Consider the following 18758-nt stretch of genomic DNA (forward strand, 5'->3'; position numbering starts at 1 on the left):
GCTCTATAAAAGTCCGGCGCCAAAGCCAATAGTTTGTCAGTCGTTTAACAAACGTAGAGAATATAACGTCGGTGCTAACAGATTCCGATTTTTGAGCTTTAGAGAGGAAGAGCAATCAAAAAGCTTCCAACTGCTTACGAAAGAAGAGAATATTCGGAACTCTCTGCTCAGTGATTATCTATAAAGTGTGGCACTTGTAATTATTCTTCCTATCAAATAATATCTTTTCGTCACCAGAAGAACTTAAAATGTCAACAACAAAGCCGTTTAAAGTGCTGATAGCACATACCGATGTTCCGCCAGAGGGAATTGAAATCCTTAAGGAGCAATGCGAGATCCTGCAAGTGATGAATGAACCTCCAAAAAATCGACCTGAAATTCTAGAAAAGATCAGGGGGGCTCATGCTGTTATTTGGGGTGGTCGGGACATACTCAGTGCCGAGATTCTGGACGCCGCTGGTCCGCAGTTAAAGGCGGTATCCACCATGTCCTCGGGGATAAATAATGTGGATGTGCCGGAGCTAAAGAAAAGGGGTATCCCCTTGGGAAGTACTCCTGCGATGCTGACTGTTGCCGTAGCCGATCTTACGGTGGGCCTATTGATCGCCGCTGCCCGGAGGTTCCAAGAGGGTCGAAGGAAGATAGACAGGTAAAGAAAAAAATACTGTCATTTTTTATTCATTACTCTGATATAGCACAATTTCGTATCCTTGATTCCAGTGATAAATGGGATAAGGACCATCTCAACTGGATGCTGGGTCAGGACATTCGCGACTCCACCGTGGGCTTCTATGGCTTTGGAGGCATTGGTCAGGCGGTGGCTAAGCGTTTAATGGGATTTGAGATTGAGCGCGTGTTGTATACCACCCGGAATCGTGTTAGCCAGGATATCGAGGAGCAGTTCAATGCCAAGAAGGTGGACTTCGAAACGCTCCTGGCGGAAAGTGATTTCCTCATCATTGCATCCCCATTGACCAAGGATACATTGGGATTGTTTAATGCCACCGTCTTTAATAAAATGAAAGAAACGGCAGTACTGGTCAATGTTGGCAGGGGCAGTGAGTATAGCCGAAAAAAAGCTAACTAAAATGCTTAATGCCTTTCTTTCTAGAAATTGTCAACCAAGATGATCTTTACGAGGCGCTTAAATCAAACCGAATTTTCGCTGCCGGACTAGATGTAATGGATCCCGAGCCCCTTCCTTCCAACGATAAACTACTTACTCTAGACAATGTTGGTAAGTCATTCTGTATCCTCCACGTTGGGTGAGGAACTATTTATACTTTTATCTCATTAACGTGTTTGGTATTTTTCTCAAGATTGATAAGAACTGCCATTCAAAGCATTCTTTTGAAAGCCTGACACTTTACGCTATAATCTATAGTTCCCTAACCATTGGTCACTTCATTTATCTCCTTTATTTCTTTTCATGAAGTGGTTACTCCTCATGTGGGCTATGCCACCCGGAGAACCCGTGTTGATGCAGCCAATTTGGCTTCGCGTAATGTGCTCAGAGGATTGGCCGGAGAGCCGATGTTGTCACCCGCCTACTGAAATCCGCGATTGAAATATTTTTTTAAGTGTGTGATTTAATAACAAAACTAAGTTATTCACTTGTACTGTCAGCCTCTTCTTTAGCCACCAGGGGCAGATACAGTGGATCCCACTCGTCCCGCTGCAGGGCCTTTAGATACCTCCTCCTCTCCTGGAGGACTCGCGGCACTAACTCCGGCTGTTCCGCCTTGTGTTTCTGTGATATTTCCAGGGCCCGCCGCCAGTTGTGCATCCGCAAGGCTAGTCCCACTGCCTGTTCGATTTTCTTGCCGTGCAGCAGGATCGTCTCCGCCTCAAGCATCCTGCCCAGCATTAGCGAGTTCTCGGCCATCTGCTCGGCACTCGAGGGCGTCAGGGCCTTCAGGTGCTGCAGGTAGCTCACCTTGTCGATCTGCAGTGCTGCCGAGTAGGCCTCCTCGCTGATCTGCAACTGGTGCTTTCTGGTGGCCACCGCCGCCAGAGTGGCCCACAAGCTGGAGTGCTGCCCCATGCGGCAGATCTTCAACGCTTGTTGCCACTGCCCTTCGAGAAGCGCACGATGCAGGATCTCGCAGTACATGTTAACATTGACGGGGAGTAGGGCGCCGGCGGAACGGAATGTAAGCACGGATTCCTCAAAGCTTTCGATGGTGATGTGTTTGCCAAATTCCCTAGGTGAAAGAGATTTTCGAGAAATGAAAAAAACAATACAATTAATCTGGATTAACAGATATCATTAAAAATACAATGAAGCCTTGAAGTGATTTCAATTTAAATTAATCTAAAGTAAGTTGAGTTAGTAAGTACATATACGCTCTGCTTAAAACATCTACATAGGTTCCTTACGTCGTATCCAATGTAATAGTGGTCAGGGCAATGATCGTAGGATCGGAGGCTCCTTCTCCGGGACAATACCAGATGCTGTAGCACGAGTCGTGTACTCCCACCAGAATATTTGTTTCGCTGGCCCACATAATGGCGGTGAGTTGGGTGCCGATCTTGTAGATCTCATCCGTGCGTTCGCCATTCAGATTGCGGGACTCACTGACAAACAGTTCCCTATTCGAGTCGATAAAGGCTACAAACTGATCTTCCGGACTTCCTGCTCGACAAGCTGCAATCTGGACCAGTTGCTGCTTGGCCCTCAGAGAATGGGGATCGTACTGCCGCGAAGCACCCGGAATCAGATCAAATAGGTGGAGTACAGTCGGGTCAGAGTTATCCCTTACAGCCAGGACATCCAGACCCAAAGATAGCGAGCGCCAGGTGAGCAGGGGAATCTGCGCCTGGGAGCCGGGATACCGCGGATTCAAGTGTAAACGGCCCGTGTAGGTGTACACCCAAATCGACAGGGCATCCAAGATCATAAAGTACCTAAACAATTGAAGATTAAATTAATGAAAATAAACAATTCCATAAATAATTTGGCTTACTTTTTGCCCACTTCAATAACCCTCGTGTCGTTCCTGCCATCGATAATGATCGGCGTATTGATATACTTCTCATTATAGATGTGTACTTGGTTAGTGGTGGCCACCACCAGATGGCCATAGCCCAGGCCAAAGCTAACCACTCGCTGCGGAAAATCCAGGATATCCTGAGTGCCAGTCGCAATGTCCTTCAATGTAATCGACTTACGACTCTTGCTGGTGGCTTTCAAGTTACCGGAGACCAGCTGCTGTTCGATGGCATAGGCCACTATCAATTGACCCGTCGAGGTGCCACAGGTTGCTTGGGTGCCATCGGGTGACCAGGAGAGGTTGAATAGGGAGCCCACACGTGGACTCGAAAAGCGAGCGGTGTTATAGGACCACTGCAACGAAGTATCAGTGGGAGTTTTAATGGTCTGGTCTCTTTAGATATATAAAACCTCTTACCCCATTGCTGTGGCACAATTTGAGCAGATTAAATGTGCCCACCAGAAGGTAATCTTTCTCTGGATTAAAGGCCACGCTCGTGATGGCGTATTCCTCGGCGGCACTGGTAAAAAGATTCGCTCCCTGGGCATCCCAAATCTTGAACCGAAAGTCCTCGCCTCCGGACGCTATAACATTGGATTGCGTGGACCAGCTGAGGGAGAGCACCAGGCCATCATGGGCACGCCACTAAAATGTAAACATTTAGGTTAGAAATAAGTTTTAATTTATTGAAAAATATTAAAGGTTACCCTTATTAGTTTACTGTTGGCGGCAAGTGGCTTGATGGATATGTGTCCACCCTGGCAAAATACTATGGACGTGGAGTTGGGCGCCCATCGTGCGCATCGGATAGACTCTTCATTCTGCACCACTGTGGATCGCAACATCCCTGATCTGGACCAGATCTTAATCACACCATCCTCGCCGGCGGTCAGAAGTCCGGCGCCGTCGGGACTCCACCGACCGGAGCTTATAGCTGCTGCATGAGCTGAAATGCTCCTCTCCACGCGGGCACTCTTGTTCAGGATTACGAATCTTCCATCATTACTGCAGATTAGCAGGGTGTCGCTACCCTTTCCACCACCACTGCCCCTGCCGCCCAGCAAAAGCCAGTGCAGATCCGTGGGCACAAAGTCATCCGGAAGCTTGGCAACCTCAACTGAGTCCCGGCTCACGTCGCTCCACTTGAAGATCTGGTGGTCATCGCTGGAGAATGTTATATTAGTTATCAAATAATCATATCAAATGAAGTCAACTCACCTCACAAAATAGATCTCTTCATTGCTGCTCCAATCCACGCAACTCAGCGGATAATTTGTAGTGCTTTTGCTGCTTTCCTCTGCCGTTTCCGAGTTTTTTATAGAGCTTTTCTTGCAGATTCGCGTTTTTAACTTCATTTCGGTAATATCTTTAACCAATAATTTCTTTGTTTTGGCTAAACAGTTGTTCAGTTGTCCGGGAGATTTCAGTCAAGCATAGCATTTGTGTTACCATGGAGATCAGGTTGTGACATTGGCTAAGGGTTTTGATATCGGGTAAAATATTTCCCCTTTACGTGATTACAATTTTCCTATTTTCCCTTCTTACGATCTTATCAAATGGCTTATACATTGACTAAATATAAGACCCATAATAAAGGTAATAAGGTACTCACTACTTTCTAGACCTTCTACAAAAGGATAAACCCCGAAACACCTTTCCCTTTAATATGGAGTATAATTATAAATAAAGATTAATTTACTTTTACTAATCTGGTATATGTATTTTATCAGCTTCAGCCAAAGCGTTGTTATATATAAAAAAAAAACAAAAAAAAAAAGGACATTTTATCGGTCCGGGTTCACGAAGTGGCCCTGAAAGTAAATGGTTTCCGCATCGCGAATGACATAGGCAAATGGATGATTGACATTAAAATCCATTGGCTTTTATACCTAAAAATCACAGCTGCCGAAAAAGAAATTTTAGAATTGTATTAGAGGCCAATCGAGTACATACCTGTTGCAGCCGCTGCTTCAGAACCTTCCTCATTAACCTCTAGAAACGCCTCATTAACGACGCCCCCACTGTTCGCGATCAGATCATTGAAGTCACCAGATGTCCTGAACGCATCTTGTATGCCCATCTATAAGTTAAGTCTGTGATTCTAAGGGTGTACCAAGAAGGATCTGTAAATACCCACCGCTATAAGAACTGACTCTAGATGAGCGAAGAATTCGATTTTAAACTTGGGAAGCCTTAGATGCACATTAATATTGATAAGTTTCGGAGTAAATCCAACCATATTTTTCTCCAACTCTGCTAGACCATGGGCCTTGTCCGGTAGATAAATGACCATGGAAAGGTTTGAATTTCTGTAGGCCAGCTCGATAAATTTGGCACCTGATTGTAGTCCGGTACTAGCTCGAACTTATAGTTAACGTATGTATATGCGATTTGGTAGACTGAGAATGACTTCCTTCTCGCGCCCTTCGAGCTTACTCAGAAGATCCTTGAATTTGGCTGCCACTTCCTTTTTGTCGTCGGGCAGTTTCAACACATCCCTCATTTCTTGGGCTGTCTTTGCCCTGGCGCCCATGAATGCCATGCTCAGTGCGATTTCCACCGATAGGGATCAAATTAGATTCCTTTCGGCGTTTTCCTGGGCCAAACGTTGGTAGAAATCGTCGGTAAAGCGAGAAGACACCGACGTGGCCACGTGCGGTGCAATTATTATACATTCTTTATTGCTCAATTTGTTTTTAAATTAGTTTACTTACACAAATACTTCATTATAAAACGACGTCAAAAAGTGAAAACAAATTAAATTGTATGGATTATATGTATATAGTCTGCACAATAATCAAATAAGACTCGCCATCGTGATATAAGATGTATGCGCTTCGGTTGGATTTCGTTGAGTGATCCTTAGAATCTTTTAGAAATTACACAAAGATGTTTTGTTTGACAGTGATTCAATATATATAAGTTTTTTTAATGTACAATATTGTTTGTAATTTCATCAACATCGAATCTTAAGCAATCATACTCGTTAAAATACTTAAGAATAATTAAAGCAATAATAACAATTCATATTTTCGTACATTTTATACCCCTTACACGTAGAGTAAAGAGTATACTTTATGTCTGTGACAAGCACAAAGCAGCGCTTCACACCCTATGAACTATATACCTTCTAGATAGGAATAGCTGAGTCGATCTAGACACGTCTGTCTGTATGAACGTCTAGACTTCTGGAATCACGATAATTTACACTCAAGCTTAAACTCTCTTTATTTATTTAAGAACTTTATTTCCCTGCTGGGATCTTTAACATTAAAAAGTTCTTAATTGCAGAAATTAAAATTGTAAAGCCAGGCAATTACCGATTTCCGCTTTTGTAACCGACGTTGTAAGCAAAATGGTCTCGGATGGTAAGCGGCGCGAGATGCTATTTTATACTTCTTTTTTGGCGTCCAACCTATAATTAAGGTTTATTATTTAGCCAAGCGAACTGTTTTCGGCAGTAGTTTGCCATGTTCATTGTCAGTTACTGAGAAGCAGATGCGAATTGTTCAAGCAAACAAGATTTGGCTGACGGGAATGCTGGAACGTGACAAGATCAGATTATATATAATTTCGATATACAGCCAAAGTTTCCGGCAATGTATAAGTCTAATATTCCATGTCCCCTAAATTAACCACTACATATTCTGCTTAATTGCTGCTCCTTAATCGCTTTCAGCATAATGACCAACATAAGTTCTTAGTACGCCCGACTACTTGAATCGATTTCTCGGGGCAGGCTTCAATTATTTTCTAATTTGTGTGCAGCCAACAAACGAATTCATCAATAAATCGGTAAAAATCTGATTAATCATCGAATATACGAGCCCCAGAGCGACCCACACGTCATTGTCCACTTTCCTTGGGCTTGAGCATATGCTAACGAAGAACAATCAATCTACTGGAGTGGACAAACCTCCTCCACTAAGGAGTTTCTGTCTTATCATCCCTCTGTTCCATTGAAGGAGGCGTAGTTTATTGGCTTTACTCGAGCAAAGTGACATATTTCGTGTACAATGAACTTTCTCAACTCATTTTCTATGTCCAAGTACTATGTACATATGTATATTTTCCATTTGGTTTTGCGCTATATTTACGTGAGATGGAAAGTTTTTTGGTTATACTTGCATGAGACTGGTATAAAATAAACCTCTTTAGTATTTTTCAGGCTTGAGCTACAAGTGATAAGCCAATTATGTGTCCTGTCAGTGAACCTGTCTTGGTTTTTTTGGAAAAGAATTGACCTTTGTAAAAGTATATGAAATATGAAATTCACGCCAAATAATAACAGTCAATTATTTTTGGTATTTACATTATTTGTTGTATTTGAACATTCTATATAAAAGGAAAATCACTTATAATTAAGTTAATGTACTTTAAGACTAGAATCAAGCCAAAATCCTGTGTTCGCCGTGGCTCCACTCTTCTTCAGTAATAAAAAGCTTCCAATAAAACGTTTTCAAAACTTACTCGTGTCATATAAAAGAGTTGTAAAAAGTGAATAGTCCAAACGCAAAACAAACATTATTGACTCGAATGCACTTATTCATCCGAAAAAGTGATAAAAGCAAACTTTAAAATACCCACACATTCCGAATACAATTGAAAGAGCATAAAGTACTTGCAACATTTGCTGGTGGCTAAGCTAATCCGTTTCCTGCCAAATAATCCCCATCCAATGCATTCTCTTATCAGAGAGTTGCACTTGATTAGACGGGCGACACTGATGGCGAAATCGAAGTCAACACGGCGTCGAAGAAGTCGGTGCGAAACGAGAGTGACGATGACGACTGAAACGGCGACGGTGGCTCCTATTAGGCGTCAAATGGTCCGGCAAAACGCAACGGCTACAGTGCACAGTGGGTTGAGATGTGTGGAATGTGGATAAAATAAACAATATTATACTATAATGTAAAATAATAAAATTAAAAGAAACGTCGGCGTCACTAGAGGCTGAACTCCTAATCTGTAGCTTTTATAGGGAATATAGAAGTTCATACGGACAGAAAGGCGGACGGACACACTGATATGGTCACATCGATTCGACTTATTGCTCCCGATTAAAACTATGCTTTATGAACTTTAGCTTAGAGGACTTAACTTAATTAGACCAAAATACAATGTAAGGTATTATTTTAAATTTATTTTACTCGTATTCCATTTTGCCCTAGTTAATATTTGCATATCTATCATACACTTCGATTGAGACCGATTTTAGATCTGGCACCACTGTGCTGCTTCTGAAACTGCAAGTGTTTGCGGGCACCATTAAGAAAGTGCAGCTATATCGCGGAGCAGTAAACTCGTAAACCCGACCCAGCGTCGCTCCACTCGAATCCACTCAACCCAACTCAACCCAATCCGAGTGCGAGCAGCAGAAGTGCCTCCCTGGGAGCCCCGAATATTGTTCTGCTCGTTGAACGCGGGGCACTCTTTCAATCGCCTGCTTTCAATCTGTCGGTTCGACCGCCTTCAACGATCTCTCTCTCATGGCGACTCGCGTGCGTTTGGGGTTGGGTTCGTTTTGTTATTGGTTCAACTGCCGCGTACTATTCGGTGTTCAGTGTTCAGTGCTCAGTGCTCAGTGCTCAGTTCTCAGCTTCAGTTCGCTTCGCTTCAGCTTTCAGTTCGCAGTCAGTTTGTCAACGGGTCGCATGCGTGTTCGGAAAATCGCGCAAGGCGAGTGTTATTGTGGAATATCGTAAGCTAAGGCAAATTCAAATACCCCTAAAGTGCAGTGCCTGTGTGCAGTGATATACCTTGAAATCTCCACCAAGGAACGCATAAAAAGAAGGAATTATCATGGCCTACGGTTCAACAGGCTGCCTCTTGCTGGGCCTTTTCTCCTTGCTGATGGTTTTCAATACAGGTGTGTTAACAAGCCACTGAATCCGCCTCGCATGGGAGCTAATTAAGCGCAGTCGGAGTCTTGGGGCACGGAGTTGCTTAAGTGCGTGGGCGTGATTTCCCATTTAAATGTGCAACAGAACGGCAAGCTGGAGTTCACTGAACCACATCTAAAGGGTTCGCTTGTGCGGAAAATGGGGGAAAACTGAGTCAGATTAAAGTATTTGGCAGCGGATGTAAGCTGTGCGAACTCTTATTAAAGTGGAGTATTTAAAGCAAAGTTGTGAAAGATGCAGAAATATAAATCAATGTTGCGTTACTTTAATATTTAATATGTTGAACTTTGATAGCTATTTTCTAATAAGAAAATACAAAATAATTAATATATGGTATTTAAAATTCCTCACTGGTTTTGTTACCTATAATCTCAATGTGTGATAACTTAACAATCAATTGTTTTCAATTCCTGACCCAATTGATAAGACTGTTTTAATGCATGGCCATCTGTCTGCACAGCGTTCAGGTTTTTCGCATTATCAGAGCAATTGTCTGGACCGATGAAATGCACTTGAAATACCTGCAGTTTAAGAGAAAAATATTTAATTTCCATGATTTATTATTATTTATGCACTTGCTCGATATTTTTCCGCACCTCTTTCGTGTTTATTTTTACTTCAAAACCACGACGTTCGAACGTAATGGGAACGAAAACATTTTTTCAACCTTAAAAATGCGAAACAAAAATATTATAAATAGCCATGAAAAATGTCAGAGGAAAATGTTGAGAAATGGGGAATGTTTCGTTTCTGGAAATGTCTTCATTACGCAAAGAGGGGTATAAAATAACTTTTATTGTGAGTCTCAACAATTACTCAAATTCACCTCAACCTTCATTGAAAAGCGTGCCACATATCTAGTCATGTCATCAACTAAAAGTTTATTTGTGTTTATGTTGCGTGGGCGTGGCAAATGACAACTTTGAGTGGCATAAGCCCAACGGACCACTCGGACCCGCCCCAAAAAATGACTAATCTGAGATCAACCAGAACGACATGTAAATAATCAAGATTAAAGGGTATGGCCAGAATCAACACATTGCTCTGTACATGCAATTATTTCAGCCATTATAAACAGCTCATCCTCTCCTCAGATACTTGATGAGGCATATCCAGCCTTAACCTTCGAGTAATCTTAAATGTCATTCCTCGATCTCGATTTCGGTCGGCAGATCGTCTTAATTAATAATCCGCTGCTGTTGTCGTTGCCTCAGACAAGCCTAATTAAATCTATTCGGTTGCTTACTAATTCACTGCAATTTACTTGCACTTACAACGCAGTAATCGCGAATATGGAAGTGAAAACGAAGACTCCCTTGAATGCAACCGATGCATTTAACTAGATTTGTCAAAATTATTAAGGTTTTCAAGTTAAGATCACTTTTCAGCGAGAAACTTTAATACAGAAATAATAATGACAGGATATTACGCAAACGTGAATAATAAAACCATACTATTTCTGCCGTATAATGCAACGTGAATAATAAAAACAAACTTTTTTCTGCTATGGAATGCAAAAAGTTTTCAGAGCTTGCATCACATGTATATAGATTCAGAAATGTATTAAAATTACTTATTACTTGTAGGATACTTTCTAGTATCCCCATCTGTAGAATCACATGATACACAAATTATATACAGAATGTTTATAGAAGTGATATAAGTGTCTAAGTTGTTAACAAGTATATGCATTTTTGAAAGTGTAGAGATGCAATCTTAGGAAATGTATATTTTTTTAGATTTCTATCATTACGAGGGCTCTCTTGGCACTCAACTAGGCCATCAATAAAACCACTCCCTAAGCCGATCCCCTTAATTTTCTGAATACCTTTCTGGCTAATTATTTAGGCATTCGGCGCGAATGTGCTGCAATTTTGATAAACGTTCGACGAGCTTTGCATTCGACAATTTCGCAGTTGAACGAACCCAGATTGCATGTCAGTCAAATGGAGAGTGAAACTTTCTAGCGAAGCCCCAACTCCAGGGGAACCTCTGTTGGTTTTTAGGGTTACAAAGCACCCCACAATCGGGGTTCCACACACTCGTAAGTTTGCAAGTTAAATGCGTTGCGATATGGACGACAGTTTGTGGGAGTCTTGGGCGAAAATCTGGAAATGGGGCTGGTAATCAACACTTTTGCTTTGGGGGCAGAGTAGTAGGGCTCATAGACGTTAGGGGGCAGGTCCAAAATGTTGCAAGTCCAACTGGCAGTTTTCCTCAAGTTTGGACCTTAATGGAAAAATTGCATGTGAACCCCAAAGTCTGTGTGGGAAACTTTGTGCCCCATTGTTGAAGACTAGTTCTTCGGGTGGCTATACATATATGCACATACTGTACTTCCATATTTCCATATGCCTATATGGTCGCGAAGGGCAATAAACTTGGTGTAGTTTATAGGCTTGACAAAGTGGGATGCAATCCAATGAGGAATCGCTCATGGAACGTGCAAGCAGTGTAAGCTGTTTGCCAATTAAAATATCAACCATTATTTAATTTAACGATGTTATGCAGCAGCGCAATTATATTAAGTGGTTTCAAAATTTAAATTAGATATTTGAGAGAGACCGGATTTTTTCACTTACATAAACCACTGGCTGGTGCAACGATGATTAAAGCCGAATTCCGATGGCCAAAACCAATGGCGAAAACATCTCGTCCAACAAATACTTACGCACTTAGCGGCCACCATTCGGGCCCAAATTCGATTCCGATTCCGATTCGGATTCGGATTCAGATTCAGACTCAGACTCGTATGTTTCTGACCATTTTTGGGGGGCAGTTGCGGCTGCCACATCGGTTGGCATAATGCAGCCACGCAAACTGACAGGCACAATATCAATTTTCAGTTTCCATGGAATTACAGTCATTACCATTAGTAAAGTGCCACCGACTTGGAACGGACGCGCAAATAAACAATTCTGCAAACGATCTGACAATTCAGCTGTCAATTAATTTCAATATATTGTAAATGATTATAATTTTCATCTCGGTTACGCCGCTTTTCGCGGCAGTTTTTCGGCTCTCAATTGCATTCAATTGCCAATTGCCAATTGCCAACTGCCAATGCGAATGCGAATCGAACGCAAATTGCAATGTTTATGCTGGTTGTTTATGGCCAAATGCGGTCGCTGGCCGAAAAAAATGAAAACACGTTTTCGGCCAATGCGTTGGCACACTTCTCCGGCCTTTCCCCGCTTCCCCCTCCACACTTCGTTCCCACTCGCACCCCCCTCCGCCGCCTTTCGACTTATCTAGGCTTTCGCTTAAACGCACCTCAAAGTGTTGGCTAAGTGCATTTAACCCGAACGTTAACGTTTGACGTTTAAATTGGCCAGAGAAACGAGTTTTATGGCCGCCATCACAGCCGCAGTCATCATCATCACTCAAACATTTTCAGAACCACGAACACTTCAAAATATGCGATCAAATTCACTTATCAAATGCTAACTAACGTCAATGAATTTTTAATCCAAGAAGCAGTATCATTATAACCAGGAGTGAAATATCCCTTTTGAAACTAAACTTATATTTATTTTGCAAATACGACAGGAATCATATATTTTTTGCGGTGTATGCAACAATCGTTGGCTCAGTTTAATCAAATAATTACTTACACACTAGTCGCAGCGGCTAATCGCACGCATAAAGCAGCCGAAGTCGAACTTTTTGACACTTTTATAAGGCAGTTGCCCCATCGCCTGTCGCATAAATAACTCGGCCAAAAGGCACCCGACGGAAATCGGTGGCGGCTCGGCAATATTTCAAAGATATCCGCCAACGGCATCTAACGCAGCAGGAAACTACGACTGGGCGGCTACTCCGTTTGAATATGATGGGATGCGATTCATTAGTGGAACGATTATGGACTGGGAAAGTAGGAATAAGTCAGTAACTTTACTGCGATTGCTATAGCAGGTGGTCTCAAGAATACTGAGGATCAATTAGAGCCAACTTAAGGTTGTTTGAGCTTAAAATAGCCACTGAAACATTTTAAATATATATTTTAGAACAAAAATAGGTATAACCAAAAGATGTTATTTAGTTATATTTATATAATTAAGAATCGGATAAGAAACCGATTATTTTGTAATTCTATTTTGACAATTCTGAATATTAATGAATCGATTAATGTATCGATTAATATATCTTCCAGTAAGGAATTCCTATCGATTAAGGGAAAATACATGCCTTGAAAATTAAATTTTGCTTGTAGACTTCCCCTGTAATGCACCGAAGATTATCTAAATTGAACGTACCCCGACTAATTGATACCATTTACCCATTTCAGCCTCCGCGGTGCTGCGATGCTGGCGCTGTTCGACGGACGTCTCCAATGGCGAGTTCTGCAACGATCCCTTCATGCCGGAGACCATTTCGGAGCAGCAGCGGTACTGGAGCTACGTGAACTGCACCTACTCGGTGGGCGCCAAGTCGGTGAATGCCCGGCCCGTCTGCAAGAAACTGGTGCAGGAAGGTGAGATCAAACCCCCACACCTATGGGCGCTCCACATAAAACACTCGGTGTCAGTGGAGCTCCAAAAGAAAAGCACGGGCATGAATAATTGGTCAGCCGTTGCATTCGCATTGTTGTGACCGCGTGTGCGGTCTGTGGACAGCTACACTTGAAAAGACAGACAAGTTAGACAAATCTGAAATTTCAGAAATAACCATACCCCATGGAATGGCACATGGTATTTCTTGCACTGTAGATTCCTGTTGGTGGGCAGTGGGGGATCGCTGGATCGACGCCACTCACACCCGGCTGTGGCCGAGAGCCGAACAAGATTGAAATTTATTGCCCTGACAAGGTTCAAACAAGTGCAGGCGACAATGCAGCAACAATGCCAACGGAACGAATTGGATCTGCAACTGCAGCTGCCCCTGTTGCTGGGCGTTTGGTGGGGGCGTGGCAGGTGGTGTTTGGGCGGGGCCACAACAACCACAACAAGTGGCGACATTTTGGCCCGCAGTTGCATGTGCCGCTAATTTGCGGCAAATTGATGTGGAGAAAGAGCCGGCGAACGGGGCGTATGAGTGATATTTCGTCGTGGGCTTTGGCGATCTTAAGTCCGATTTTATTGCTAGTTTTGTTATTTTTTGTTATTGTCCGCAACTGGTGGAATATGTACATTTGCATATGACAAGAAAACAAACTAAAAACAAGGCACAATAAATAAATTTGTGAAGCGATCCGTGTCGTTACATTTTGATCTAAATTCACTTTGCATTGTTGGCCACTGAATAAATTAACTTGCCGGCAGACGATTCGGGCTCGGATTTTAAATGTGGGTCAGTCGAACAAACAATGAAATAAACCATATGAACCCGGGCAATGATGCAATTGTATTTGGAAAACTTCACTGCACGCTCTATAAAAAGCGGTAATTTATAGTTATAGAAAAAGTGCATATACTCGTATAAATACAAATGTAGGAGTTACGAAAAACATTGCTTATATAGACAAGGGTTATTTACAAAGGTATTGAAAAGGAAAACAATGTGCGATAGCAACCAGTTGACTTAATAGTTCCCATTGTGTTACATAAATTCAAATAGCTTGTTAATTCATTGCAATTCAATAACCATCAGAAGCGGCGACTGAGATTTCTTGAGTCGCATTTGGGCAATTTCTTATGGCCAATTAATGAACACCATTAAATTTTTGCAATTAAGCGTCTACAAATTGGTTCGCCGAGTCTTTGCAAGATTTGAGCCTGGCAGTTGGCAATTAAAATTGCGATTGCAGACTCTCGGCCATCGCTACACGAGTATCTATATCTGCGACTGAGCTTGGTCCCCAGCTACATGAGCAGCGCTTGTAATGCGCAAAATACATAATATACGGGCTAAGAAAAAATACACAAAATACATATAAATTAATTAAGTTGTTGCACAGCGTGAAGCGCTCAATTACGACTCCAAGATGAGGGGCAAAATTGGGGGCTATGGCGGCAGAATGTGTCTGAGAAAAATGCAACTAGGCGATGCAACTGGTTGCTGCCATCTGGGTTTTATTTGCCGTTAAATTAATTGCTTATGAAGCCTAGCTAGACGAGTGGCTAACTTTTTAGCAAATGTCAAATTAAAAACGTATTCAACAATGCCAAAATATAAAGCCAAGCAATTAGCCGCAGCCTGTTGGTTTTGCTCGGCATCTGTAAGTATTTTGCAACGTGTTGTAAGTGCGCTTATGGCCATTTCAGGCGGCCAACAGCTTATTTCTGGTTTTTTCTCGGGGGAAACGACGAGCCAAAGGGAGACATACATAAAGTCAATTTCTGATACAAATGTCCCGACTTACAAGTTAACTTTTCTGGGCTGACAAGTTTTGGCGCGATCCACTTGAACAGCTTTCAAATAACAATTATTTATTTCCCATTATGAGGGGTTTCTGCTCTATGATGTGAGAAAAAGACGTTCGTTTGTTAAACTCAAAATAAGCAATAAAGATGTTTAGTTTTGATAATAGATTTCATCGGAAGTAATGGTATTTTCATAAATTAATTAAAAGTTATGGCGCTATGTGTGCGTTCGACAATTTCCAAGCGGAATTTTTGGCCGCTCAGCTCTAGCGAGCGGTGCACGCGGCGTATGCGCAATGTGGCACACACGGCGGTTGCTGCATTCTGAGTTCTGAGCCTTGTTTGATGCGACGGCCGTGATAAGGCGACAATTGTCAACAATTTTATTAGCCCGACTGTGGTCCACTGTCCACCGTCTAAGCCAATCACTAAAATGGCCAGCTCTGTCCATTTCGAGCGGCTTTTAAAGTTCGCTTTTGCCGTATTCCATTGGAAATGTTTCTGCTAGTTTGTCGTTTTGTTCTTTTTGCCGCGCACACACATATCACGCAATTTGTTTTGGATTTTTTGTGCGATTTCGATTTTTGTTTTTCATTTGCCGTCTGATTGCAAATTGTCTCTAGTTTCGTCGAGTTTCAGCTTTGATTTGGCAAATCGTGTGTGTTTCTTGCTGAAGTATATGGAATCTATAGGAGCCTTGAACACATTAGTGGGTGAAAAGAGGTCAGCAGATACTTTCTTAAAAGATCACCATAAAATAACATGGAAACAGCTTAATGGATTTTAGTTCGACTAACAATACCGAGGGACCCAAGAAAAGCAATGAAATATCTCTTTTGACCAACTCAAATAATCAGATGGACATGGGTAGTAAATCCCAATTTTATGCTACACGTAAAGTTTTCACTTATTTTCGAAAGTTATAAAATAATTTTTTATGTTCACTGCTGCCTTAGACACTGACATGAAATGCAGTGCGGCAGTTTCAAATGACATTCTGAGATTTTATTCATGGCTCAAATATGCAGTCCGCGCAAATGAAATGTAATGCGCATACAAGGAGCAGACATTAATTAAAATCGTCAAGTGAACATTTTTAAACGTACTGCTCTCCTCTTTCAATTTCAGTCTACGGCAAGCGGGTGATTTCGCGTTCCTGTTTTTACGAGGACATGGACGACTCGGCGGACAAGTGCGCCAATGACCAGACATCGTCCTACATAAAAACCGTCTACTGCCGCACCTGCACCACGGACGGATGCAACGGAGCCAGTGGCGCCACTCCACGAGTCCTGCTGCTCATGCTGCCCCTGTTGCTGGCAGCAGCCTTCCGGCACTTGCCGCTGTGCAAATGAGCCAAAGGATCTGGCCCGGACTTAACTGCGGGACTTCAGGCTGAAGTTGAACTGGCCGGGAATTTCGGTGCTTAGCCCGGACTTAACTGAATTTCTTCAACAAGTTTTAGTCACTTTGCCCTCACGAATCTGCACAAATCACAGACGAACAGGATGCCCCGGTTGGGGAAAGCCCGTCCATCGGGGTCACCCTTTCGACATCATCCGCGTAAATGTTACTGGGTCACCTCAGCCACGAAAAATCAAACAGTTACTCGTAGTCAGTACTCTACACCCATCATAAATCACTCGATCACACTTAACTTTGTTGTAATATGTAATATCATGTAATATCTTTATTATTGTATTTGTAATTGAACGGACAGAGCCTAAGGGCGCTGCCTGAACGTATATAAATAAATCGTAATTAGATGGTATGCCAGAAGTGGATTTATTATATTGTTCGGATTGCTAATAGCTTGAATTAGAAAAGGATTTTAAAACAAATAAAATAAGCAGCAAAGCGACTGTTTTTAAATTAAAATTTGTGCGTGGTTCTAGGAATCGCCTTTACTTTTTTGATATTGCTCAATGGGAGAGAAGATGAAGTAAATATGTAGCTTTCCCGAAGTTGGGTATCCAAATTCAGTTGGCCTTGAAACACCTAGCACTCCTACAACAACATCCGAAATGTGGAAAGGACACAAGGAAAAACCCACTTCCACCCGTTCGATGGCCAGGGAAGTTGTCCACCCTGAGAGGCCTTTGCCGCCGTGGAGTCGGCTTCTGGAGCACAATGCAGAAGGTTGTCTGCGGAAGAGAAGTGGGGAAAAGGAGGAGCACTACGAGGTGGAGATCTCCAACCACTTGTGGTCACTCTGGGGCAGCACACAGCAAGTGAAACCCGGGGAAAACAGTTCCTCGTCGGAGGCCGCATCCGGAAGTACCTCGCCTCCTGGCCAGGCATTGGCATGCTGCGTGTTAGCCTGTTGTGCAGGCAGTTATCAGTCCTTGGATTCCTGGAACTCCAGCGCGCTGGACAAGATCATGTCGAATGGGCGGTGCTACTATGACGAAAGCTTGGCGACCAGGCAACATTGGAATCGTACAGGACAGCTCTGCCTGGAGTGCCTGAACACCACCTGCTTCCTCGATGGTCACGAGTTTTGGGTGGACATCGAAAAGCTCTGTACCGGCAAATTGTACAGCAGAACCAAGAGCCTGGGATCCGCACTGAGTAAGTTCTTCGGCCAGCATCTGCAAACGGGAATTCTTCAGCTGAGGGATCAGGCTCTGGCCTTTGGGTTTATCCCAGAGTTTGCCTCCGGAGGAGCCTTCTTCCTCTTCCACTGCCAGGCGAGGGGAAGGCCCCTTTTCAAGGACTGCGAAAGTGCCCCGTATGTGCTCAGGATGCGAAAGCTGCAGCAACTGCTCTACTGCATGCTCATCACGTTGGACGAGAGGCGCCACAATGTGCCCTTCAGGATCTACAAGGTGGGATGTGTGCCCCGTGCCAATTAGCTGGATGTGGCCAAGCTAGATATGCATATCCACCCCTTAAAATTTAATCGCACCAGGCCACTGAATTAAATAATTAAATTTATAGTGCACTATTAAGGCCTAAAAACTCATCATATTGATAGATACACAAATGTACAGTGCCTGAGAAGGTAAGTGACATCAGCCCGATTATACTATATATACTATACTATATAGGTGCACATAGTCACCGACTTGAGCTAACGTAACCCACGTTAAGTATACACTTTGCCAGGCAAATCAAGAGTAATTGTCTCACATCACTGCGCTTGACATTGCATTTGATTTGAGGAGCGTTCGTTTGCCTTCTTCATGGTGCGGTGCTGTTTGTATCCACATGTATGGTCAGCAAGCGGAAATGAGTTCAGTCTTTCATTCAATTGGCGAAATTCGTTAATTGGCAACCACGCAAATTCAAAATATCCGCAAAACTCCCTTTTCGCGAATCGCAATGACATTTGACCCCGTCAATTGAGCGTAGGATTTGCAGGGCTTAAAGACTGGATGCTAAGACAGATTGCTACTAAATTCGGGGGCCGCCTGGTAGCGTGATAATTTCATTATGCTTTAATTAAAATCGCATAAAACCAGCGGTGTGTATAAATAAAGTTTGTCACATGGCACGAAATGCGAAGGCTGTCATAAAAAAGAAAAACACTTACAACATAGAGTGAAATAACGCAAAAT

General features: G+C 42.7%; 5 protein-coding genes across 7 annotated transcripts; 3 read left to right on the top strand and 2 right to left on the bottom strand.

Moving 5' to 3' along the window:
- The first annotated feature begins 12 nt into the window (after positions 1–12).
- Positions 13–2185, top strand: LOC6733005 (glyoxylate reductase/hydroxypyruvate reductase). Of its 3 annotated transcripts, none has more exons than XM_016180461.3 (5): positions 13–185; positions 238–649; positions 721–1058; positions 1112–1237; positions 1436–2185. In XM_016180461.3, exons 2-5 carry the CDS (start codon positions 249–251, stop codon positions 1552–1554), a joined length of 984 nt encoding a protein of 327 aa, XP_016025690.1. In that variant the 5' UTR covers positions 13–185; positions 238–248; the 3' UTR covers positions 1555–2185. The 3 variants fall into 3 exon arrangements, with proteins under 3 accessions (XP_016025690.1, XP_016025689.1, XP_039147190.1); XM_016180460.3 differs by having other exon boundaries at positions 13–170; XM_039291256.2 differs by having other exon boundaries at positions 13–170; positions 241–649.
- Positions 1570–4510, bottom strand: LOC6733006 (intraflagellar transport protein 80 homolog). The gene is made up of 6 exons (XM_002080049.4): positions 4212–4510; positions 3701–4157; positions 3411–3638; positions 2967–3346; positions 2380–2907; positions 1570–2204 (listed from the first exon to the last, which is right to left on the bottom strand). The coding sequence occupies exons 1-6, from the start codon at positions 4346–4348 to the stop codon at positions 1607–1609; spliced, it is 2328 nt and encodes a 775-aa protein (XP_002080085.1). The 5' UTR covers positions 4349–4510; the 3' UTR covers positions 1570–1606.
- Positions 4511–4770: 260 nt separating this feature from the next.
- Positions 4771–5720, bottom strand: LOC6733007 (serine protease inhibitor 42Dd). The gene is given in 7 exon segments (XM_039291257.2): positions 4771–4875; positions 4878–4895; positions 4947–5073; positions 5131–5319; positions 5322–5372; positions 5374–5669; positions 5708–5720. Coding segments are annotated over 7 exon segments (792 nt in total). The 3' UTR covers positions 4771–4777.
- Positions 5721–8569: 2849 nt separating this feature from the next.
- On the top strand, positions 8570–16969 carry LOC6733008. Its single transcript, XM_002080051.4, has 3 exons — positions 8570–8862; positions 13185–13370; positions 16327–16969. The coding sequence occupies exons 1-3, from the start codon at positions 8796–8798 to the stop codon at positions 16551–16553; spliced, it is 480 nt and encodes a 159-aa protein (XP_002080087.1). The 5' UTR covers positions 8570–8795; the 3' UTR covers positions 16554–16969.
- Positions 16970–17173: 204 nt separating this feature from the next.
- LOC6733009 lies at positions 17174–18586 on the top strand. Its single transcript, XM_044922563.1, has 2 exons — positions 17174–18202; positions 18259–18586. Exon 1 carries the CDS (start codon positions 17223–17225, stop codon positions 18051–18053), a length of 831 nt encoding a protein of 276 aa, XP_044778498.1. The 5' UTR covers positions 17174–17222; the 3' UTR covers positions 18054–18202; positions 18259–18586.
- The last annotated feature ends 172 nt before the right edge of the window (positions 18587–18758 follow it).

The sequence above is a fragment of the Drosophila simulans genome, chromosome 2L (genome assembly GCF_016746395.2).
Source record: "Drosophila simulans strain w501 chromosome 2L, Prin_Dsim_3.1, whole genome shotgun sequence".
NCBI lineage: Eukaryota > Metazoa > Arthropoda > Insecta > Diptera > Drosophilidae > Drosophila > Drosophila simulans.